Raw genomic sequence first — 25693 nt, forward strand, 5'->3', positions numbered from 1 at the left:
GCACTGCATTTAGAAGTTCATGTGCAGAAAACTGCTTTTTCTGTATAGTTGAATCAGAAGTGCCATTCCCCTCCAAAAAACCCCACACATTTATTTGTTTTGTGTAGGATCTCCTGAAATCAGTTAAGGAGCCCTGTACATTGTGTAAGCACATAATCTGTGTAAACATCACCAGGGGCAGCTCATCTTCAAGAAAAACCTAAACCAGAAAGTTTAGTAATTCCACTTTGTGTTAACAAAATATTTTCAGATGAAATCATGGTGTATAACAAAGGAAGGGGAAAAAATAAAAACCCAACAAAACCAAACAATACAGTTCAATAAGAAGCACATTCTGTTTGTTTTAAAAGTACTCAAGGCATGAAAGCATGGACTGAAAAAATCCTCCTGCTACATCAGAACTGACTCTGAGGCACAGAGTGCCCTCATTTCCCAAAGTCATCAATGTCCTGATCCTGCTGCAATTAGCAGCTGCTAATGTAGGTGATGAGCAAAAGGGAGCAGGATTTTGGCACAGTACAGAACAGATTTGGGCACAGTACCCAACCCATCAGCAGCAGGACAAAGCAGAAGTGATTAAAAGACAGAAGACAGAGTGAAGGAGGAGGACAAGGTGGGAATGCCAAGTACTGAACACTTTTGGCTCTTCCGAATTTCAGAGAAGGGTCCGAGTTCTCTGGAGCAGCGCTGCTGCTAGCCAAGTCCTCCTTCAGCCATTCAGTCCAATGTTCCAATTGTGCAGGCAATTTCATACCAGCTGGAAGCGTTAAACTACAAAACTAATCCTTATTCTTAATTAAAAAAATAACACATTTGATATCTGTATGACAAATCAAAACAGTGAAGAAAAGGTGTGCTCTAGAAACAATAACATTTTATTTATGATTAATCTTTCCATGAGCTCTTTCATTATTATTGTGAAGGTTCTCAATTGCTTGTTCTAACTGGAAAAGGTATTTTTAAGTCCTTTGTTATCCAAGCAATAGAAATAACACTGGAGCTCATCTAGAATTGTATGATTGATAAATTCCAATTCACTAAGTGAAGTTTTTTCTTTCTGCTTAAATACATTAATCAGGTTAACAATATCCTTGTGCTGAAATTGCTGGTAAAAGAAGAAAAACACTTTCTACCATGGCTTTTTATTTCAGTTCATAGAGACTTCCTCTAAAAGGCTGACAACAAAAGCTGTAATTTGCTTAAATAAAGACTGTCATTAATTTGAAAACACGCTGAAAGTCTTTGTTTCTGCTCCCTCAGCCTTCCTCCAAAATTCAAACACATTTACCACATTACTTTTGATGGTGCATCTTCAGGCTCTGAACCAATACAGCAGCACCGGGGATACAGCAGAGAAAGGAGCAGCTCCTTTCAGCAGCTTAAAAATATCCTCTTGAATGTGTTTTATTTACACTAATAAATCATAGATAAGCACTCCTATATTAAAAGAATCACAGTAAAAATATACTTTTTCACACTGAGGTCCATTTACCATTTAATTTGTACATTACTAGCTGCTGATAATTTGAAGCAGTTTTAGGTTAACTACAAAGCTGGTTTTAACTCGATACAGAAGTTACTTTAATTACATCTCCTCCCCCCTTTTTTTTTTTTAGTTGAGGGCTACACTCTCACTGGTGCCAGGTCTCCTTAGAGCTACCAAGAGCCAGGACATCAGTCTGTTTTTAGAGGGAACTTCGAGGGAAGCTGAGGAACCCATATGGCAAAATGCACCATTATCCCTAATTAAAAATTGATAAGAACTAAATTTTTAAAACATCCAGTTACTGCAGAGAGTGGAAATGGGATGGATATAAAGTACAGAAGTAAGAATCCAAATAAGTAAGAATCTAAATTTATACCCTTGCAATCTGACCACAAGCTATTGTTTCTGTACTTTGCACAAGTTCAGTTAAATTACAGTGAGCTGGTGTGTCTGGCAAGGAGAAAACCCAGCCTGACCCATGTCCAGACTGAAATTCTTGTGGACTTTTCACAGGCAGAGGTCTGGACTCAAACTGAGCTTTTAGGGGAAATCCCCACCACAATGCTGAAATACGTCTGCGAGGAAATGCCTGTGGATAATCCCGGTGGCGTTTGGGGATGGCACAGCCCTGGTGCAGCAAACACACCGCCCCTGCCATGGCCAATGTGTGCTGGGGAGCTCGGGGAGGAACCAGAGCCCAGTGATGCAACCCACGGCTGGCACGGGGCCCTGGGGAGGCACAGGGCTGGCTCTGAGGGTGGCCCCGACCTGCAGGGCTGGGAGAAGCCTCTCGGCTGCGCTGCTGTCCCTTCCCATGGCCACCTCTGCTGTCCCTCTCCATGGCCACCTCTGCTGTCCCTCCCCATGGCCAGCTCTGCTGTCCCTCCCATGGCTGGCTCCATGGCCACCTCTGCTGTCCCACCCCCATGGCCACCTCTGTTGTCCCTCTCCTTGGCCACCTCTGCTGTTCCTCCCATGGCCAGCTCTGCTGTCCCACCCCCATGGCCATCTCTGCTGTCCCACCCCCATGGCCATTTCTGCTGTCCTTCTCCATGGCCACCTCTGCTGTCCCACCCCATGGATGGCCCTGCTGTCCCTCCCATGGCCATTTCTGCTGTCCCACCCCCATGGCCAGCTCTGCTGTCCCTCCCCATGGCCACCTCTGCTGTCCCTCCCATGGCCAGCTCTGCTGTCCCACCCCCATGGCCATTTCTGCTGTCCCTCTCCATGGCCACCTCTGCTGTCCCTCCCCATGGATGGCCCTGCTGTCCCTCTCATGGCCAGCTCTGCTCTCCCACCCCCATGGCCAGCTCTGCTCTCCCACCCCCATGGCCATTTCTGCTGTCCTTCTCCATGGCCACCTCTGCTGTCCTTCTCCATGGCCACCTCTGCTGTCCCTCTCCCACAGCCAGCTCCGTTTTCTATCATGGCAATGGTCCCCTGAATGTGGAATAATCAGCATTGACTCCATGACTGCAGAAGGCTGATCAGCTGTTTTATTGTGCTATACTATATCATGCCATACTATTGAGAAACTCGTAACCCTCACAGACTGTCCCATCCAGCTTTGGCCTAATTGGTCAATCAATGCAAACACCATCCAGTGTCCAATTAAGGAGCCACCCTTTGGTAAACAATCTCCATAACACATTCCACGTGTGCACATCAACATGGGCAGCAAATGGGGATGAGAATTGTTTCTCATTCTCTTCTCTGAACTTTCTCACAGCTTCCCAGGAAAATCCTGGGAGAGAGCCGTGTCTCTCTGTGTTCAGAGGATATGTGATTAGCACAGCTGTCCCTCTCCCTCTGCCATGGCCAGGTGGGGCTGAGGACACCCAGGAGCTCCAGGATGGAGGCACCCACAGCAGGACCCAGGCAGGACACCAGGAGCTCACCCAGCTCACACACATCATCTTGTGATGGGTCAAAGTTACCCGTTTGTTTGGGTTTGAGAAATTGTTTGGGTTTGTGAAATGCTGCACAAGAATCTAGTACTTACCTGAGATTAATGTAGAATGTGCTGTAAAAATTAAAATTTATTTTAAAATATAAAAATAAAAATAATATTTAAAATATTAAACAGAATGTAAAACAAAATATATTAAAAATATAAACAAAAATAGAAAAAATAATATAACTAAATAAGCAATATGTTATAATAAATAATATAATAAAATATATAAATAAAGTATAAAAAGAAAAATAGAAAAATACAAATATATAAATATATAAAATATGCCTTATCAAATGGCATTTTTAAAAAAATAGAAATAAACATTGAACTTGAAACAGCTTCCTGATCAGGAAGTTGTTACATCCATCCCAGTATTACTCAAGAAGGAACACATTGCTTTCTGTTCTAGACCACAGGCTGTGTAAGGATTTTTTCCAAGTGTTTGAAGCACTGTTACATTGGATAGCTTTAATGGTTGCACACAAAAAACCCTCTCCAGGAACCAAATGACAAAGTTAGTGTTGAAATTGTTGTTTCCACTCATCTTTGGAAGTCAGTGGTTTACAAGTACCTGATAAATTGAAAACATTTGAACTAAAATGCCCATAGTGACATTATAATGGCAGTGATGCATTTAAGTTCATTAAGCAAGGAAGTACTGGAAATAATTATCAGCAGATACAAATCTAAAGTGGATATTTAGTGCAGATTTCATTTTGAGACACATTAAACCACCTTTGCAGGGCCAAAGCCTATCTTTTATTGTTAGCTGGGACTGATTTTTTTTTAAGTAGCTTGGGATATATCAATTTTAAAACATATACATGCCATGCAATCAACAGAACAGAAATTGCACCTCTTCAGAGGAGAAAAAAAAAAAAAGCTTTTAATTTATTATTAAAACTACCAGCTACACATGTTACTAGCAGGTAGGATTAAAATATTCCATTAGATAACATCAATACACTGTTCCCTGGTGGTGTCAGAGAAGAAATATTGTCCCTGATGAGATGTTGCTGAAAAAGTTCCCAAGCTAGGTGAAAATAGCAAAGGGTTTCAGGTTCAGCTCCAGCTTGGTGCTGCTGTTTGGTTTTTGTTTATTTCCCCGCACAGGCTGAGGGTGACTTGGGCTTCAAAGGGCAGAGAGCTGCCCTGGGGACAGGGGATGCCCTGTCTGGGCTCTGAAGCAGTGCCTGCTAATGCTGAATTAATTAAAGTTGTTAAGTGACCTTCATTTTGTGTACAGGTCCAAGCTTGCACTGGTTTTTACAGATTGCTTTCTGCCTTCCACGTTAACAGGAGCAAAATAAAAGCTGGATAAAGTTAGAGGAGCAGTGGAATGAAAAATGGGAACGTGTGTGGTGGGAGGAGGAGTCCAGAGGAGGGGATTGCTTGCCAGGAAACAATCCTCACTAGTGTGGGAGTAATGTTTTAGTGGCTGGGGTATTATAGTTTCCTATTCCCCAGCCTTTCGGAAAAGCTTGCTCCCCTGCAGCACCAGGATTTGTGTGAATTCCACACTTTTGGCATCTGACTATTTTTACTAAGCTGGGACATTGGATTAAAATGGTCTGAGTAAATCTTTGCAGAGTTAAATCCCACCCTGTGTGAAATGCAAATTCCTCTTCTAAATGACCCAATGAGTGGTGCTGCTGCTGCAGGGCTGGCATTAGCTTGGTGAAAAAGCATCTCTGAGCTTTGTGCTGTGAAACCCAGGGCTGTGCTGTGCTGTTCCACCACCTGGATGGATGGCAGGAGGCAACGGGAATGGGCAGGGGATGCAGACAGCGTTTATTTATGTCATTTCATTATGAGTCCCATGATGTTTTGACCTCCTTAAAATGATCTGAAAGAAAAGCAGGGAGGCACATGTAACCACACAAATCCAAGTTCAGGGATAACTTCCAACACTGCATGTAAGAACTGGGTCACGACTTCAAAGAGACCTGCTCTGTCTGTTGGAGTAATGGGATTTTCAAATAGGGCTGAGAGCCAGGACATCAGTCTGTATTTAGACGGAACGTAAAGAAATGCCGAGGGACCCATATGGCAAAATGGACCATTATCCCAAATTAAAAATTGATAAGAACTAAATTTTTAAGACATCCAGTTATTGCAAATAGTGGGAGTGGGCTGAATACACAGCACAGAAGAACCAAAGCGTACAACCTTGTAATCTGACCTGGAGCAATTGTTTGTGTGCTCTGCAAAGTTCAGCTAGATCACAGCGAGCTGGTGTGCCGGGCAAGGGGAAACCGCAGGCTGAAACGCTCCGGGAGCGTCAGGCAGCGCTGCGGCTGCCCGGCCGGGCCGGGGGCGGCCGTGCCGGGCTCTCCCGGGCCCTGTCCCCCCGGCAGTCCCGGGGTGCGACAGTCCCGGGCTTTCCCGGACCGTTTCCCAGATCCTGCCACCCGGCAGTCCCGGGCTCTCCCGGACCTTGTCCCTCCCGGCAGTCCCGGCTCTCTCCTAACCCTTTCCCAAGCCCTGTCCCCCCGACATTCCCGCTCTCTCCCGACCCTTTCCCAAGCCCTGTCCCTCCCGGCAGTCCCGGCTCTCTCCTAACCCTTTCGCAAGCCCTGTCCCCCCCGGCAGTCCCGGCTCTCTCCTAACCCTTTCCCAAGCCCTGTCCCCCCGGCATTCCCGCTCTCTCCCGACCCTTTCCCGCTGCCTCCTCCCAAACTCCGCCGAGCGCGGAGCCGCCTCCCCCCCGTTACCCCCCCGCCCGGTGCGATGGTGCGGTCCCGCCCCCCCCCGCCCCCGCAGGCGCAGTGGTGCGGCCGGCGCAGGCCCCGCCCCGCGCGCGGAGCCGCCATTGCGGGTTGTTTGTGCGGGCGCGCAGCAGCGCGGGCGGGAGGCGGCGCCGCGGCTCCGCCATGTCCACCCCGGCGCGCCGCCGCCTGATGCGCGACTTCAAGAGGTGAGCGGGGCCTGACCCGCCGCTGCCCCGCGCCCGGGGCTGGCACCGAGCCCCCCGGGCAGGGGAGCGGCAGAGCCGGGGGGAGCGGGGGCGCAGCGAGGGGAGCGCGGGGTCCCGCCGGGCAGCGCCGGCTTTGTTCAGCCGCCTCGCCCGGGCGCCGACGGCTGGGGGCGTGTGAGGATCGGAGTTGGAGCGGCGGCTGCGGGGCCGGGAGTGCCCGCGGGGTCGCGGGGCGCCGGGCTGGCGGGGCTGCGGGGCCGGGCCCGCTCCGCTGCCAGGGCCGTGTCCGTGCCCGGGGCTGGTCCGTGCCGCCCGGCCCGCAGCCCCGAGAGCGGCCGCAGCCCGCCGGCTCCGGCTTTGGGATAGCTCCGGTGGAATTCACAAGTGTTCCGGGCTTGCTGATCAGAGGGCCTCTCTGAAAATAAGTTTGTTTTGATAGGCACCTGGAAAGAGTTAGCGAACGCTTCGTTAGTGTGTTATAAGAAGCAAAATGCCCTTTAATGTTTTTGGGCACTGTGTTTCTGTGATCCTGTGATAGTGTGTTTAAAGTTTGCAATCGTGAAGACTCTTGTGTAATATACGCGAACTGCTAAAGGAGCAGTTATTAGTTGCACTTTTAAATGTTAATGACTGAACCACTGACTCTGGAATAAATTATTTCCAGTCTGACACGTAAACATACTTAGAACAGAGTGTGGAAAAGGGTGGGAGGTTTCCTTGCAGGATGTACAGTAAGAGCTCTCCAGACTGGGTCGCTCAGGAGTTCTTGGAGGTGAGTCAGCTTTGATAGTGTCTCTTTTTTTAGCATAGCCATGTTATACCAGGCCCTGAGAACACATCAGTAAACACTTGACGTGTATTGTAGTTAATTTACGTGGCTGCACGTAAAGCAGCAGCGACAAAAGCCTGATTCGTGCATGTAGAAGCAGGAGGAGGTTTTTTGGGAAGTGGAGCCCTCCCCTGCTGTTGTGTGAGTGTTGGTGTTTGTTAAATGGGTGTTGCTTGATTCCTGTTCAAATCAAAACAGGATATTCAGACTTTTTATTGTATTTGCTTACACAGATGAACCAGTGATTTTTTTTCAGGCTGACTGCCTCAATTTTTCAAGATTGCAATCAGATGTGGGGTTTTTATGTCTTTATATTCCTACAAGGACTGGTTTAATAATTTTGAAGTTATGGCTGAAGAGACTCTATTTAGAGAAGACTCTAAATCTGTGGAAAAATATAACCAAGTAGACAATGTAAATTAAACCCATTTGTCGTATATATAGCGACTTTGATATTCCAAAACTTATGTACCGTTTTCATGTCAGTTTTTGTTTTGCTCTTTTGTGCTGCAAGTTATGCATTTGTTTCTTATGTTGCTGATACTTCATACTGAAAGAACCAACAATGTGCTGTGAACTCTGATTCACTTCATTAAATATAAACTGCTTTTGCATACTGTGATTGTCAGGAGCAGTCAGGAGAGAAGAGTTCAGCAGATTTCTTACCTCCTCTAATTTGTTTGAATAAACCAAAAAAAAAAAAGGCTATTTATTTACTTTGCTGATAAAAAGGGAGTACTCAAACCACATTTTCCCTGCTGTTTAGGACTTTCAGGATTAACCCTATTTGCAGTCCTTGCCAGATCCTGTCTGCAGTTAGACCCTGTGACAAGCAGGGTGCACACGTGCTTTGAAGTTGATCTAAAAACCAAAGTCATCTCCCAGATGCATTTGTCAGGCTAATGCTCAGGCACTGCTGCTGGCCTGCAGCCTGGCTGTCACGTAGGAAGAAATCCTGTTCCTGCTTTCCCTGACCAAAATAGTAGGTGGTTTATGCTGTTGATACTCAGCTGTCTGCACTGTGTGTGCTCCAAGAGCAGAGATGTAAACACAGAGTTTAAAGGGGTTCTGTGGGGCAGCAGCACTGCTCAGCATCCTTGGACCATAATTATTTGGTAAAACAGTGGTGTTTTACCCATGCTGTTACCCCAGGCTGAGGCAGTGCAAGTGCAGGGAGGATTGCCTGCCTGTGCTGCTGACAGCTCTCAGAAAATCTGCATTTGGCATTTAGTTAGAATTTGTCCCTTGGTGTGCAGAGCTTTTTGTAGTGACTTGTTTATAAGTGTGCTGTGATATTATCAAACCTCATGGTAACACTCAAGAGTTGTTTGTGACACAAGGGCAGTCTCTGCATTTTCCTTATTCTTGCATAACTCTGGAGGTAAAACAGGTGAGGGCAGTAGGAGCTGTCACTGAGGGGGTTTGAGCAGGTGGATTGATTGGGACCTGCTGGTGTACATTTGTCAGGGTCTTGTGATCCTTAATATGGATCAGTGATGGGCACAGGGGGCATTTGGATCCTGTCCTTTGGCTGCATTACATATTTCTGGTTCAAGTTTGTGAAGCTTTCAGTGAGCAACATGCTTTTGCCTAGTCCGAGGATTAAGGAACTAAAAATAATTTTAAATGTTCCTGTAATTGCTGTAGAGATAAACACATTTGTGGGGCTGGTAAGAGGGAGTAGCAGCACGCAGGTTTCCCCTTTGCTCTGTTTTGAAGCAATCAGCTTGTCAGTCAAAATAGGCTTATACCAAATATAGCCACTTGTCATGCACGGATCTGGGTGTGCAGGAAAAGCTCCTCTGATGGTCCCTTGCCTTGAGTCCCAGCAAGAATGCTCTGTGTGTGTGCCACTGCCTGGATTTCAGCTCTTGCTTGTGCCTGCAGCTTGTTCTCCTCTTCACTGAGGCAGCCAGCAGCAATTGCTCTCTCATAGTTCACAGTGTAGCACCATAAATCCCAGCTGTCCATGGTGCATAAGTTATTCTTACAGTTAATCCTTTGCTCCCTGAACACTTAATCAGACCTCTTGTGCCCTTGTGTCTCAGTGTAAAACATGAGAAAATCTTGGTGTATGTTGCCTTGTATATCTGTCTTTCAGAGTGTTGATAATCTGCATGTGATGCTTTGTGTATTCTCTGATCTGGAATGAGAAATGATTTATAAAATGTGGATATTACTGGTAAGTTATATCTGCAGGTGGAAGTATTTAATATATATGACTTGTCATTCTATGTTTGTAATTCTTAGATTGCAAGAAGACCCTCCTGTGGGTGTCAGTGGTGCACCATCTGAGAATAACATAATGCAATGGAATGCAGTTATATTTGGGTAAGAGTTTTTGGTCACTATAAAATTCGGTATTAGAGGGCTAACTGTGACAACCTGATGTTTATTTTTACAGTTATTCTCTTGTTTCATGTATGTAAAGTCAGTAAACTTAAAAAATTAGCCAAGGTAAAAATCTCTTTTCACAGATAATGGGGAATGGTTAGGAACGAAAAAAACCTAAATTTTAAATTTGTTCAGCTTTTTTGTTGAATAAAGCTTGCATGTGGCTTAATAAATAGGTTATACTGTGTTATGAAAAAGCAGAATTCCTCCTTAAAGTATGTAAGTGCCACATGTTCTCAGCCATTAAATCCAGATGTATTAGTGATTGGATGGAATCCTGGTAGGACAAGGTACAGGATCTGTCTGGGAAGTTACATTAAATATTTTGTGGAAGAGGGGGTGCCTTAGTATCCTTTCATCAAACTAATCACCTAAAGGCCTGTATATTGTTTGGGATGATGATAAAGTTGATATCCCAAATAGCAGGTGACTGTGGGACATGTCTTAGAGACAACAAAGCTCTCAGAAGTTACCTATGGATGCTTCTGTAGTCATTTAAATAATTGCTTCTGCCTGTATCTTGGAGAGGATGAGAAGTAAGATATACATTTATTGTGCCTGTGTGGAAGTAGGTAATGATCATTTTTAACTGGAGTTTCTTTTTAAAACCTTTCAGGCCAGAAGGGACACCTTTTGAAGATGGTAAGTTGCTAATCTTTGTATCCTTTGTCATTCTAATAAATGTTAACAGTACTAACATTGTTCTGCTTTTGAAAAATAATAGATGTGTATAATTTGAAACAAACCAAGTAAGTGAAGCAGTGAGGGCTATAAAAATATGTATCTTGGTCTAAGCAGTGTCTCATTGTGCTGGCTCATGGTTGGATAGAAAGCTATGAAGCAATGCTCCTATCAAGGCTTTTTCATACATACCCACAAGAGCTTTTAGCAGGGATTATTGGCCTGACACTGCCAGGTGTGTTTGCACATCTCTTTAGCTGAGCTCAACAAGAGCTTTTCTCGTTTCATCTTTTGGCATGTTTGATTCATCACTGTTCCCCTAATGAAGAACAGGTGAAAAACCTGGAGGTGTTCTCAGTATAGAACTCAGTGAGGTTGAGGGAATCCCAGATTTGTACATAAACATGAAAGCTGGTGTGTAATGACCCTCCCTCAGGCATATGAGGAATAATGAGTTTAATAATCATAGTATTATTGCAGTAATTGGCAGCAGATGGGTTTTTCTCTGTGTTGGGTTGGAGGAATTACAGTAAATTATTCACTGATCCATAACAAAGGTTTTCAGTGAATCAGTTGTGAGCTCCAAAGACTGAGATTGCTGATTATGAAATTCCAGTGTTTCTTTGCTGGCACCACATTGCCTTCTTAATGAAACGCCTTAAAGTCACCCGAGTCCATGGGCCCAGCATCCCTGGGTCATGGAGAAGTGGGATAATGCTGGATAAAGCTGCCTTTGCCATGTGTACACTGAGTCTCCAAGCTCCTACCCAACCACTACTGCTGGGTTTGTTACTCTAAGCAGTAATTCCATAGTTCCAATATCACTTGAAATATGAAAAGCAATCAGATTCAGTGGTGTTCTGGTTTTTTTTTAGGTAATGGTGAGGAGAAATACTGTTCATGGAGTACATAAATTAATTTGTTGTCTATGTTCCTGGATATGTTCTTTTGTTGTTAATTATCTGATTTTCTTTATCTTTGTTTGGACAGGTACTTTTAAACTAGTAATAGAATTTTCTGAAGAATATCCAAATAAGCCTCCGACTGTTAGGTTTTTATCAAAAATGTTCCATCCAAATGGTGAGTAAAGCATCTTTATTTAGCTCTAATACTCATTAAATATTACAGTGTGGTCAGGCATTCTCTGCAGCTCCAGAATGCTTAATCTCTCTTCACTGCCATCTCCTAAGTAGATGTCTAGGACAGCAACTGCTTGACAAAAAATTGAGAGTTATGATGCTATTAAGAAGCAGCTATCTGCCTCTTACTGATCAATATGTAGCCTCAGTAGCAAAGCCTGTGAGTATTTTCAGCAGCAGAGGCTGCACTTTGGTTGGTTTAAAGAGGCTGTTCTGGCTGCAGATTCCTGCCCCTTCCATTTAACAGCAGCCATGTCTGTGCAGCCACAGCATGAGCTGCTGGAGCCAAGTGTTGATTATTGCTGCCAGGTGAGGTTTCACCCAAGTCCCTGCTTTCATCTGGTGCTCTGCGCCCACCAGGACAGCACAGGGAAGAAAATGAGGATGCTCAGTTGTAGAGGAGACGTCTGACCCCATCTCAGTGGTGAGGGCAGCTGTGAGAGTGCACTGTGCTGTCTCCCCCAGCACTGATAGGTTTTGCTGAGTGCAGGAAAAAACCTGCCTGCTGCTCCTCTGTAGAAATTATATCTCAGATACTGTGCAGGCCAGGTTGTCTCTGCCACAAGGTCTGTAATTTGTTGGGAGCAAGCTGGAAGACAAGGGTGTAGAAGTTTGAGCAGTGAATCTTAGGTTCATGTGAACTCCAGAAGACTGATAAGTATCCAGACAGAAGCAGGATTTCAGGCACTTTTCCATATTTTCTGTCTGCCTTGGTGCCTCTGATAGTGAGTGTGTGAAAATGGGGCAGGAGCTGTCCCTGCTCATGGTGTGAGGGTTCCACTCCTGCAGTGAAGCCTTGCTGCTCTCTGGGAGCCTCTCCACTGTGACAGTGTGGGTCAGTCACCCTGGAGGAGCAGGACACCAAATCTGCCCCTTCCTGTGCTAATGCCATAATCTTCAGACCTTCCTTCTTTCCCTCTTAGGTGTTCTGTTAATTTCAGTAATAAATCTTCAAAGTATGTGTCAAGCCACAGAAGATGGTGAGACAAACTGCTGTCCTCTTTCCTAAAGCATTAATAATCTCAGCACAGACTGCATTGGAACAATAACTCTGCCCTGAGCAGTGCCATAAATCTGACAGATTCTAAGTGACACCTGTGTTGTATTTACAGTGTATGCAGATGGCAGCATATGTTTAGATATTCTTCAGAATCGCTGGAGTCCAACATATGATGTTTCATCTATTTTAACTTCAATTCAGGTAACTTTGCATCTGTTTTACCAAATAATTATGGTGTTGTTGGTCTTTATTCCAGCATTAACAGCTCAGTGATGAGGATAGCCAGTGTCTGTATCAAGGGGAGCTTCAAATCCTTATGAGCTAAGCAGTATTTTTAGATCAAATAAAGACAGAGATGCTACATAATTGCTAATTCTGAGATTAAAAATCTGCCGTTATATATTTTTGCACAGGAAAGCAGCTACTGGTTTGTGTTCATTTTTAACTGTTTTTACTCAAGATAGGATATCAGATGCAGAAAATTTTCTCGTGTTTGAAACATTTAACTTTACTGTGAAGCCCTCAAAGGGACAATATTGCTGAAACACACTACTTGGAATAAGTAAAAATGGCCTGGCACAGTGGAAACGCACAATTCCTTTGCTCCTGTGTGATTTTCTAATTTTTCAACAGTGATGTTTTGTAGTAGACATCTTAGTCCCTCTTTAGTCCTGAATGTCAGGATAATGTAATTACCAAATAGTCATTTAGCTCCATAGTGCTGACTAGCACAAACTGTCTCTGTTTGGTTTGTGAAGCTACAAGTGTGTGCAGCACTGATGCTTAGGCAGGGTGTCATTTGTGGGTCAGTAATATAATTAGGGGTGCCTAACCATGAGTTTAACTAGGTTTTTTAACTGGGCCATTCTGAGTTGTGTCTGCCTCTGAAACACATTTGACTTGAAAGTAAGTTGATTTTTTCCTTGATTTACATGTGTTGGTTTGTCTCACATTATATTTTCCCCTTTTTCTAGTCTCTGCTTGATGAACCCAATCCAAACAGTCCAGCAAACAGTCAGGCAGCACAACTTTACCAGGAGAACAAACGTGAATATGAGAAAAGAGTTTCAGCTATTGTCGAACAAAGTTGGAATGATTCATAACAGCTGCTGTGTTACTCTCCATCCTCATAATCATTATGTACAATTTAACTCTCAATAGAAAGGCTACCAGAAATTTCAAGTGCCACAGTTCTATGAATTTGCATAAAAACTCATTTGCAAACAAAATTAAGCCCTCCAGTTTAGGGGAAGCTAAAAGCTTGTGTATCTCAATTAACGTCCTTTTTATTGCATGGTAAGAACTAAGTTATTGCTACATAAATTTGTAATATATCCTGTTTGTATTTTTTTTCCAAGTGTATAATGTTGGTGTGGAGTTTTCATGACAGAATATACACATTTTGTAAATCTGTACTTTTTCAAATATTGAATGCCTTATTTTTGAATTCTTTAGATTTTTAAATTGGAGAAAAGCACTTAAAAGAAGTTTTTATATATGACTATTTCATGTAAAACTGTTAAATACATAACCTTAGTGCAAGACATTCTGCTCTTACTCTTTTTCCAAGGGCTCATTTTTTTTATCCATGCTGTTGATAACCCTGCACTTTACAAACAGAAAAGTTAATCCACAATGCAGCTGTCTTCATGGCATGACTTTGCTTCTGCACCACAGCTTGACTTGACTCTGTGTGTCCTCAGTTGTATGAGGAAGAGACATTTTGGTAGCTGCCAATTACAAATGGGGAAACAGATAAAACTATTTTGCTAAAAGTCCCACCTTAAACCAACAGCAGAGTTGCAAACATAACCTGGGTGACCAGGCTTGATGAGAACATATTCTAATAAGTTTTATTTTTCTGAAATATTGTATTTTACAAACCTGGAAAATGTCATCTAAATCTGCCCTATATTCACATAGTGATACTGTAATATAGTTTTGAATATCTTCTAATAATTAAAGAGGTTTCCCATGAGTTTGCCTTGGGGGTAGGGAAGAAATTAATCACCGACAAAAGAAAACATGTCTGTAGATTTAATGGAGTTATTCTTTAAAGCTGGACTGTGTACTGTGTGGTCAGGTCTCATGTCTGTATCACAGAGGCTCCACATATTTTTAAATTGACAGTTTAAGGAACTTTGGCTTTGTTTTTGTGTTGATGTGGTAATTTCTTACTGTATTCTGTAAACCAGGCTAGCTGACTGCAGTAAAGAATTAAGCCATGTTTTTTCTTCCAGCATTAAAATTGTAACAACTTTTCATAATTCCAGCCAGCATTATATATATATTAAACTCCCCAAATCCCATACCAGAATACATGGCCTTTGGTGCCTAAAAAGCAGTGGAAATTTATTTCACCTAGAAAAGAAAGTGTTGTTTATTTACAGCAGTCATTACTAGAAGTTATTCTCAATGCACTGAAACAAAAATATCACTTTACACCTCACACCTGCTTGTAAAGGTCTGTGGCTTCCAGGAGCAGCACTGAAGTTTAGAAATGGCACTCAGAATACTGCCAAACCTGACTCTGACAGTAGCTTGTGGAGTAAAACTGCTGTGCCTTGGATAAGCATTAGTGTACAAAGGCTCAGAAAATATCAATGCTGTGTAATAACTTTGCTCTCATTAAGTCAGTTTGCTTTCCTTGAATTGCTGAATTTGTGTTTAAGAATTTTTCAATCTATGGCTGATTAATAACAGAAACTCCAAAGGATCCAATTTGCTTTTGGTTGTGGTGAAGTTTCAGTAACACTGACAAAGTGGTGCTACATGGCTTAAAACATCAATGCAAAGATTTTTTTGTTCATAAATATAACATGGAAAAGCTTCCCCCTTCTTAATCTAAACTTTGATTTATCTTTTTTTAATTTGCCTCGTCTTTCACTATTTTTGTTCCTTTGACATGTGCATGAGCTGAGATTTGCTGTTCATTAGTATTCACATTAATTTGATTTTTCCTGAACAGCCAGTTTGGCCCAGTTATAGATTGATGACGCTCAGAACATGTTTTTGTGTCTCTGGGATGTGTGAGAAACAAAATTGGAGCAGGGGTTTAATTAATAATGGGTGCTGCAGGCTGCCTGTGCTGGGACCCACACTGTTCAGGGACAGGAGTGTCTGAAGGTGTCTGAGAGCATTCTGTGCAGAGGGCAGAACTTGGAGCCTACACCTGGAAAATGTCCTGCTGTCCCTCAGACAAGGGTGAGGTGTCCCAGGGTGGGGAGGTGTAGGGAGATAGAATATAGGAAAATAAAGGGAATATAGAAAGTAATCTTACCCCTAAGGCATTGCAGCTGGGCTAATTATTAAAGATTAGGGGCAGCCCTGACTTTAACAGGCCACAGCTGTAAGCAATGAGAAGAAGATGCTATAAAAGAGTGGGGTGGCTGGTTTAGGGGAATTGGAGTCGGTTGGCTGCTGTGAGAAGAAGGAGTCAGTGCTTGGAGGAGCTGCCCATGAGAAACACTGAGAAGGTATGGAACTCTTACAGTATGGAACCCCTGAAATACAATGACAACAGGCAGGAGCATTCCCTTGCTCACCAGATTTCCCACAGTAACATTTGAGATGACTCTGCACTTGACATGACTCTGCAGGGAATGTGGGAATGGTGAGAATCCAGGCTCCATGGTGACCTGTGGGGACACACTGGGACAGAGGAGCTCCTGTTTCTGCAGGTGGGATCCTGGAGCTGCACAGGACATCCCCAGGGGGTGTGGGAGAAAGGGTGACATTAAAACCAGAGAGCACAGGTTAAAATATGGTAAAACTTGCTAGAGAGCAGATAAATTAGCAGGCAGAAGGAAGCAGGCCAGAGGTCATGGTGTACAGGATGCAATGTGTGTGAGCTGTCAGCACTCACTGGTACTGCTCAGGGCCACAGATTCCTCCTGGAGCCTTCACATGCCCATGTTCAGCATCTCCAGTGGGTTTAGATGCAGTGACTGTTCAGGTCTGGGTGTTCCTCACTGCTCCCACCTCCAGCCTTTTGGGACCATCTGATCACTGGGCTGAGCCCTGCAGGCTGCCCTGAAGCTGTGTGTGGGTGCTGAAACAGGTCAGGAGTGTGGGTAAGGGACAGATGAAAGCCCTTTTCTTCTACAAAGAGCAGGAGTGATGACAAAGACAAAAAGGTTCATGTGCCCTGATTCACAAGAGCACTCAGTAGTCACAGTGGTACAATTACCTTCTTAAATACTATACTGGGATGCTTGATTTTTAATGTATTGGGAGATGTAATGCACTAAGCTTGTTAGGACAGTGGGATTAATTAAGGAAGGGCTGATGGGTTCACATTTTGGATTTATAGCTTCTCATGGGGCTTTTGTTCATTGATGTTAAACAGTTCATAATCACTTCTTTTCCATTGGATTCATATAAAGATTGAAAAACAGTGGAGATGTCTTTAAATTATTCACCCCAGAGTTTTTGTCCTATATATCCATGTCATTCTCCTGATTTTACAGTTGGACAGACGGAGGCATCCGGGTTTGCAGAGTTCCTGGGTCAGTCAGGAAGCCACTGGTGGGGCTGTGGGTGTGAACCATTCCTGGGCATTCCCCAGTCTGAGTTTCAGGTATAAAACCACCTTTGCCTTCAGGTTTATCACACTGACATTATTCATAAGAAGAATCAAACACTGCACTGCTCGTGCTGCTTTCTTCAGATCTCATTTCCCTGAAGATGTCTCATCCAAATGCAGTCCCAAGCCAGAACTAGGGGACTTGGATCTTCACAAATGTGATTAACTTCACTCGTGTGAGTCGTCCCATTGGGATTCTTCACCATAGTACAGATAAATGTGTGTAATTGAAGAATCAAGGCCTTAGGCTGTGAGAAGTGAAGAAATCACAGCTTGAGGTACTATATCTGCAGCTTCTTTGTGGGAGGTTTTGTATTAATAGTCAATTAATTCAGTGTGTCAAACAAATAAAGCTCTTAAATATTTAGAGATTAGGAGGTGCCTAATAAAAAATTTACAGGAAAAAAGGAAGATTCCCTGATCACTACAGGGACATTGAGATATTCAAAATAAAACAGGTAGGATAATGTAGACAGTTAAATACTTCACATTTAACATGTCAAGAGTCTGTGAAAAGAGCTTTTGATGTATATAAAAATGCACCAGGAGAGGAAGCAACTTTTCATCTGGCCAGACTTCCCAGCCTGTGTTTTTATTTGAGGTTTTTACTGTTTGTGGAAGCTGTCCCAGGCAAATACTATGCCTTATTTGTTTGGAATTGTTTTCTGGAAGAGGAAAGGTGTAATCAGCAGGCAATCTGCTGTAATGTGTGAGTTGGCAAGGCAGGTTCTCCACCTCTGCTTTGGATGGGGCTCCGTGGTGAGTGGGAAACAGTGACCAGAGACTCTGGGTGAGTGGGCAGCATTTGTGTGAGCAGTGCCAGCTCCAGCACTCTGTTTAATTTGTTGTTTAAGTATTAAAACAATTACCTGACCTCCTCTCCCTGATTTTGTTAATCTTTCTAATGGAGGAGCTTCAGCAGAGTACAGAATGTGTGTGTCCTGTTGTCACACTGACAATGGATCACAGACCCTCCTCAGCAAACCCAAATTCCTTAGAAGTGTAAAGTGGTGTAAACCCTTGGATCCAGCCTTGGGCCATATGAACAGCTGTAGCTAAAGCAGTAAATTATTTAGGTGGTGTTCTTTTTATTTCATTGAAGTTTTGGGGATAAAACCTGTCCAAAACTAGAAGACCAGCAAAGAATGTGTGTTATTGCAGGTAAGTGGACAGTTTTGTTGAACATAAATCTTCACAGATAATCTCTGGAAATCTCTTCATATTCATGATGGTGAAAGAGGTGAAAGGAAAAGGAGCTAAATCTAAAAAAAATTAAATATGAGGAATCAATGAACAAACCCCATTAACAGGATGCTGCACTGCTTTAGCTGTGCATCCAAAGGATAGGAGTCTTCTAGAAAATAATTTATCTTGGATTATGTGTGTGTATGTACATAGGAGAGGGCTTTTTGAGCTATTGTAGAAACTTTAGGTAGTAGTGTTTGAAAATAATTGGGCTTTAGGATTTGAGGAGTTTTTGCTTAGCATTGTTATTGCTCCTTGAATTCATCTCAAAGCTCAGCCACCATGAGCAGAGAACAAAAAACAGGCAGAAATTTTTAGACTTTCTGATAATGACTGAAATTAGCATCACAAGCTATGGAAATTGTGATATTCCCTAAAGCTTTCTTGTCATTATCCTCGGTTTCTGCATTAAAAATAAAGATTTTTAAGACAGGGTATCTTCTGTATTTGGTACTGTCCCACTAATGGTAACATTCAGCCTCCGTGACTGCGTGAATCCATTCCTAATGCTTGTGTCTGCTGTGGTCTGTGTGAAAGCTGAATCCTGCCAGAAAGCAAACATGCTCCTCCCAAGCAGGGGATGTTGTTCAGCATCCAGATGAGCCCTTTTTCATGATGTGGTCAGAGCACGTAGCGTGGGATTTTCTGAGCTGGTGCAAATGTTACTAGAAGAAAGTTTGTTTTAAAATCCCACTATGTCAGTGTTTCGATCAGGAGTTCGGTGAGGTCATAAAATAAATTATTTTTGCCCTTAAACAAGTGCCAGAGCTGGGTCACACCACACTGCTGCAATAAGGGAGATGTTGTTTGGTGGCACTGATAACAGACTTGGCTGTAGAGGCTGTTAGTGCTGAAGGTGGGCAGGTGTCCCTGCCCCAGCCTCCACCTGTAGCACAGGGTGTTCAGCCCTCAGCCCCTAGGACTGAAAAGATCTTGTGTTTCTTCCCCTGTTTTTCAGTTTGGGTCATTAACTGCCGTGTCTGATGCATTTCTAAGCTGAATAATTTTGACAGCTGCCAATTTGGTACACATACCATGGGCTGAGCTGGGAGCCACCAGGCTGGGGAGGATTCTGGAGCCTGAGCAGAGGCTCTACCTGGCACAGCAACAACCTCAGGCACAAAGGGGGCCCTAAATAGATATTCATCAGGGAAAAAGTTGGTCAGAGAAAGGTCACCCCAAGCATCTGAGACCCACAGAGGTTTTTATCCTGGATAAACCTCTGCTTGCAAAAATCATTGAACAAATTCACATTGTTTTCAAACCCCTGTTGAACTTTTAACTGCTCTGCCTCAGTGTTAGAGTATTAATTACACTGTTCATTATCACCATTTATTTATTCCATAAATAATATTTTTTATATTTTATGATTTTTTTATAGTTCTGTCAATTTTGAAATTGATTTGGTATGACTAGAAGATTATGGGTTCAGAGGTTTGTCTAGAATTCTGCCAGATAACTGCAATGTCCAGTAAATATAAATATTGCTATTTTATTACTTCATGTTAGTTCTATCATTATGGGACTTGAAGGATTTAATTCTGAAATATTATTATTCACACAGGCTGAGGCAAATTGTCTTCAATGACTGATCAAAATGGGAAGAAGGCAGAAATGCCATCTCCTCTGAATTAATTATGAACCACACAGCTCTTGCTATTATCTGTTTACACATTATTGGCCTTGTGATGTGCTGGTGAGAGATTTTCTTTCACTGTCTGGTCCAAACGTACATGAAGTCCAATTTCATTAAGAAGGCTGCTCGCCTGCCCTGTTGAAAGGGTCATTGTGTTAGTTATTACAGTGTTTTCTTTGTGCTGCCTTCCCCCAAATTCCAGTAACTATTTTGTAGAAAAGTTTGAAAGTGAACTTTTGATGCCTGTGAAAGCTGCTTCATTGACTTTATTGACTCCAGAGCCTGAAGTTCTTTATCCACAGAGATCTTTTAAAGGACACTAAAAAGTTTCAGCCAAAGCTTATAGAATTTGGTACTTATAGTATAGTTAAGTTTAATAGACCCAATGCTGTTCCCATAGAGACCTAAAGGAATTTCTCCATTGAATTAAGTGGTGGCAAAGCATCCCCTTTATTGGGTGGGAAAAGGACTGGACTGGAGAACTCCATTTGTTGTTCCCAGTTTTGTTTGTGTGCTCTCTCTTCTGCACAAAGAAATAGCAAAATTAAATTTTAGGTATTTTCAGTGAAATTTAAAGTATTTTCATTGTGATTCATCTGCTTCAAGCTTGTGTTTGGGGGTAAAGGAGTATGTTGTTGTAGGGTGATAACCCACGGCAGGCAAAGGCAGAGCTCTCACTCACTGCTGGTGCCTTTCCCTGCAGTCTGGGATGTGATGAGAGTTTCAGTCTCCCACTCTCCTGCTTGGGAGAGGTCAGAGGTACAGCTGGTGGTGTCAGTGCATCTTTCTTGGGTTCTGTGCCACTATTCTTGAGGACACTTCATGTCAATTTGTGGAAACACCAACTTGTTAGTGCTGGAATTCCAATTCTTTGCTTAATACTCAAAGAAATCTCAGCTAGACTCATAATTAGGAAGAGTTTCCCCATGCTGGAAGTTTGGGATATTGCTCAAAGTGTTGTTCAAAGTCCCTGCTGCAGCCATGGCTTCAAGTGGGAGCTCAGCTGCAGGCACATGGCCAGATCCTGCAGCTCTGGGGTACAAACTTACAGGAAAAAATAAAATTGAGCCCTCAGATTGTACAATACGGTGCTAAAAAGTGGTTTTGGTTGAAGCTGTGTCATTAAATCCTTGGCTACTGAAGTCAGCAGATTTATGATTGATTTAGCCAGAGTGAGGGTCTTGTCTATAATGAAGTCCTTTCATTTTGTCTCACTGAGATTCCTCTTGTTCTTTCTTAGTGCCTTATGACACATTGACTCCATCCTTGCCTCAAACAAAGAGAAATTATACTATCATGATAGCCCTTTAAATATTTTCTATTTGAGGACCTACTGAAAAGGCTCCAGAGGCAAATTCTTGGTTTAGAAGTTGCTATTTATGTCTAGACACATCTGAATGTTGTTACTCTTTGAATGTCCTGGATTGCTTGCTCCTTTCTCTGTAGAGATGGATGAGTCAAGAGAGAGAATGCATTATTTTAAATTAACTTGAAATAAGCTTTAACCAGCTCGGGGTTCTACTTGTTGCAACTGGCTCCCTTGATAAAAATACATAACAGAATAAGTGACACCAGAAGGAAAATCCTTATTTATTGATGTTTTAAAGCAGAGCAGAAACAGGTTCTCAATACATGACATTGGATTCTGTTTGCATATTATGATTTGTATTATTATAGTGTCTCAGACTCCTGGATATGGCAGGGAGCCCACATGGGCTCTACAGAAACAAATCCAGTGCCTTGTCTTTGCTCAGCACAGGTGTGAGGCAGGTGATGACAGGGAATAGTCAGGTACAGAAGGGAAGAAAATAACAAAACCACAATTAGTGCCAAGAGAACTACTGGTCTCTTTTTGCTAACCAATTATCAAACATCATAAAAAATCAATAGTTAAGCTTGGCAATTTATATATTTCATTAAAAATATGCACACCTGAAGTAGAAAGCCAGATTGTCCTCAGTGTGTGTATTTCAGCTCCACAAGCAGGTTACACAATACAATCCTCACCGACCAGCTGATCTCCACCTCTGTTTTTCTGCAGTTCTGCATTTTTAAAAGTCTTGTAAAGCACCACAAGTTAAATTGCTGCTTGTTTCTGTTCCTTCCTGCAAACTGCATTTGCTTACCAAGCAGGTGAGAGTTATGAGGGTCAGCATGAAGAGCAGCCTGGCTCTCCAGCTGTCCTGGTGCACATCCATCTGAAAAAGGATGGACTCACAGCTCTGAAATTACACCTTCCTTGCTGTTTTTTAGGTGTTTATCTCACAGCATCCCTGGGTGGGTTATATTAACAAGTACACAGTTCTCTAGGATTTTTATTTCATGAGAAACAGTTGTTCTGGGTCAATCACAAGACTTCTTGTTTCTGAATTTGGTACAGGCAGGGCAGGACTCACTAAAATATTAGGAGGTAAAATGTTCAGTGTGTACAGGTACAGACACAGAACAGAACCATGGAATCATTGAGGTTGGAAAACACCTTTTAAATCATTGAGTCAAAGTGTTAAAATCTCCATATCTGCCCTGGACCTCAGGGGTGGAGCTGCACAGACACTGAGGGTCTGTCCTGGCTCTGGCATCCGCACTCAGCTCAAATGGGAGCTTGGGCAGCATCTCCAGCAACATTTCATCCTTAAACCCAGCAAGATAGAGGCCAGATGTATGCAGGAGAAGTGAAACTCTGGGTTTACATCACTTGAAAGACCACAAAATGTCATTAAATCTCTGCATATTAATTTATCCAGCTAAATTGTCTCACTGCTGACTGCATGCTGGGTTACATTCATTTTCAAAGGATGAAGCAAATATTTCAAATGAATGATCAAAAGAATATTTTCCTCTTTTTGCATTCTGAGTATGGAGTCTATGAAACATTTATTCAGGAAATGAAGAATTAGGGCCTGACAGATATCTCTAGTGTCACAGAGCAAGCAGGTTATCTGGAGATTTCTAGTGCAAACAATCCTGCACTTTGATGAATACACGAGTAATTGCCATTACAAGGGGTTGAAAGCAATATTAGATTGAAGTTACAGTCATTTCAGCAATTATAAATAAAGTCTCAAAATTAAGTCGATTAAAATGAGAAATAGCTTTTTTCATCTGTGCATCTCTTAAGCAAAAAATAACAGAGAATTGTGGTTTAGAGTGTAAATAATAATATTTTTGTTGAGCAGGGGGCTGGATGTAAGGGAAATAGATTGATGCCTGGTGTCTTAGGGAATTCTGCAGGAGGATCTGTGAAATGCTGCAGTCCTACATGGTCACAGCTTGTTTGTCCTTGATTTTGTGTCTGACATTCGTCTGGGATTCTCACACTTTATTTTCACTCAGTGTTGTCGTCAAAATGATGCAGACCTTCTCTGTTAACTTGAGTGTTTAGGAGCTCTGAGACCTTAAATTGTAATTACTTTGCTTCAAATGTCAGGTTCTTCAACATCATATCACTGCTGGTGATAGAAACCTAAGCAGCTTAGGTGATATAAACCTAAGGAGCTTAAATGGCTTCAGGATGCCATTTAATGTATGGGGAATCTCCCTGCCCAGGGAACCTGATAGGGGACATCTGAGTCACGGTGACAGCCTCAACAAGCAGGCAGGAGGGTGTGATGAGCTCAGAGGAGGTGAGCTGATGACGGTTTGCTATTTATAGATGCACAAAGAGGCTCGGAGACAGGAGCTCCAGGCAGGGCCACTCTGCGCTCGCTACGTAAACGATTCCTCGTCAGAGCTGCGAGCAAAACACAATTTGTAGCTGGCAGAGTCTCGGGGTGCCCTCCTTGTATGAGCACATGGGCATGCCACAGCAGCAGCAGCTTTTGATGAGAGCCTGAAATGCGCACGTTTTAGCAATTCACTGCTGAATTTCATCTCTCTGTTCCTTGGTGTGTTTTGGTTTTTACAGGGAAGGAATGAAATGATGCTGTGTATCCTCTACACTAAAAGCAGCCTCCTCTCATTATTTTAAGCTGAAGGAGTGCCAATTTAGATCAGATATAAAGAAGGGTTTTTTTACAATGATGGTGGTAAAATACTAGCACAGATTGCCTGGAGAGGTGATGGGTCCAGTGAAACACTTAAGGCCAGGCTGGACAGGGCTCTGAGCAACCAACACCATGGCATTGATGTCCCTGCTCATTGCAGGGGGTTGGACTGGAAGACCTTGAACAGGTCTTTTCCAACTCAAACTGTTCTGTGATTATGATAGGATAATATTCAGGAATTAATTATTCCAGTTTATTTACTGGAAGACTCTTCTCAGCCAGTTCTGGAAACTAGAGTTGTAGCACTTAAATCCAGTAACCTTCTCTTCAAAAAAACACTGATGATTACAAAAACCAGTTGTAGCTAGCATCCCCATCACCTTCAATCAAAACCAAAGAGATTGTGTTTGTTTCAGTCACTTGGTAAAAAGGTGCAATGGTTTAGTGATTTCCTTAAAAAAAATAAGGGCAGAAAGAGCAGACTGAGCTCAGAGTTCCAGCTAGAAGCCTCACAATCATTGCTTGGAGACCATGAGCAGTAGCTGTGGCACTTTCCTAGACCATTTGTGTCCTAGGTAGGGCTAAAGAGTAGTTTGGGCCATTTTCAAGCCACGGTTTGGCCATGCCCCTCTGCACCAGGGAGGGATGGCTTTAATACTAAAGGTGACAGCGACCCTGTCCCAGCTACTCCCGGTTCCAGAGAGGAGTCCAGCACCTTCTGTGCAGCCAGGGAGACACCCCCTTTTTACTTGAGAAAGGAAAACATTCAATTAGGTGAAGCTGTAAACCAACAGACACGATAATCTTACAAGCAGGTTGGAAGTTTTGTCATAAGTTATTTTCTCAATACTCATAGAATCATAAAATAATTTGGTTTGGCAGGGCTCTTACAGATTATCTCATTGTGATCCCCCTGCCATGGGCAGGGACACCTTCCTCTATCCCAGGTTGGTCCAGCCCTATCCAGCCTGGCTTTGAACATTTCCAGGGATGGGACAGCCACAGTTTCTCTGGGCAACCTGTGCCAGGGCCCCACCACCCTCACAGGGAAGAATTTCTTCCTAACATCAAGCCTAAATCTCTCCTCTTTTGGTTTAAAACCATTCCCTCTTGTTCCATCACTGTCTGCCAGTATAAAAATCCCTTTCCCTCCTTTTTATAAGCTCCTTTAGGTACTGGGAGGTGCTGTAAGGTCTCCCTGGAGCCTTCTCTTCTCCAGGCTGAACAACCCCAATTCTCTCAACCTGTTCTCACAGGAGAGGTGCTCCAGCCCTCGGAGCCTCTCCATGGCCCTCCTTTGGAGCTGCTCTAATAAGATCTTTCCTGCCTTTCTGCTGCAAGAAAAAAATAAGATCTTTTGTGCCCCCACCCCACCCCTGCATGCCTGAATGCAGCTCTGCTTCTGCTGTGGCTCAGACCCATCCCAGCCCAGGATCAATGTCATGGCTGTTTCCCAGATGCTGAGCCCAGAGCCTGCACACTGTTAAACCCCATGAGATGAGCTGGGAGGGAGCTCATCAGAGGGAGCTCATCAGAGGGAGCTCATCACCTCGGATCAGGCGACACTGAAGCCCCTGTCACAAGCTTAGAAAGGTCAGCCCCATATTTACAAAAGCCCATCAGAGCTGAATTGTGCCCTGATTGGGATTATACTGGAAGGAAGACCTGGCTGTGCTGATGTTGACATGATTTCCTGAGAAAGTGAAATTGAGGCATTTATTTCTGATGGTTTTGCACAGCGCAGAGCTCTCAGCCTGATTTGTATTCAGCTGCTGCATATTAAGACTGGTCATTGCTCTTGTAAATGGTAGATAGGAAGAATTGCTATACAGAGAAATATT

The 25693-nt window shown here is 43.2% G+C and overlaps 1 protein-coding gene across 1 annotated transcript; it reads left to right on the forward strand.

Moving 5' to 3' along the window:
* The first annotated feature begins 6263 nt into the window (after positions 1 to 6263).
* Positions 6264 to 15252, forward strand: UBE2B (ubiquitin conjugating enzyme E2 B). Its single transcript, XM_063168687.1, has 6 exons — positions 6264 to 6360; positions 9440 to 9520; positions 10200 to 10225; positions 11255 to 11344; positions 12516 to 12604; positions 13378 to 15252. The coding sequence occupies exons 1-6, from the start codon at positions 6317 to 6319 to the stop codon at positions 13504 to 13506; spliced, it is 459 nt and encodes a 152-aa protein (XP_063024757.1). The 5' UTR covers positions 6264 to 6316; the 3' UTR covers positions 13507 to 15252.
* The last annotated feature ends 10441 nt before the right edge of the window (positions 15253 to 25693 follow it).

The sequence above is a fragment of the Melospiza melodia genome, chromosome 14, assembly GCF_035770615.1.
Source record: "Melospiza melodia melodia isolate bMelMel2 chromosome 14, bMelMel2.pri, whole genome shotgun sequence".
Classification (NCBI taxonomy): domain Eukaryota; kingdom Metazoa; phylum Chordata; class Aves; order Passeriformes; family Passerellidae; genus Melospiza; species Melospiza melodia.

Bases quoted from the DNA above. Each gene is read 5' to 3' on its own strand.
- UBE2B (XM_063168687.1), top strand. From the start codon at position 6,317: ATGTCCACCCCGGCGCGCCGCCGCCTGATGCGCGACTTCAAGAG. The intron at 9,521-10,199 runs GTAAGAGTTTTT...AAAACCTTTCAG, and splicing joins TGGAATGCAGTTATATTTGG to GCCAGAAGGGACACCTTTTG. The intron at 11,345-12,515 runs GTGAGTAAAGCA...TTGTATTTACAG, and splicing joins AAAAATGTTCCATCCAAATG to TGTATGCAGATGGCAGCATA.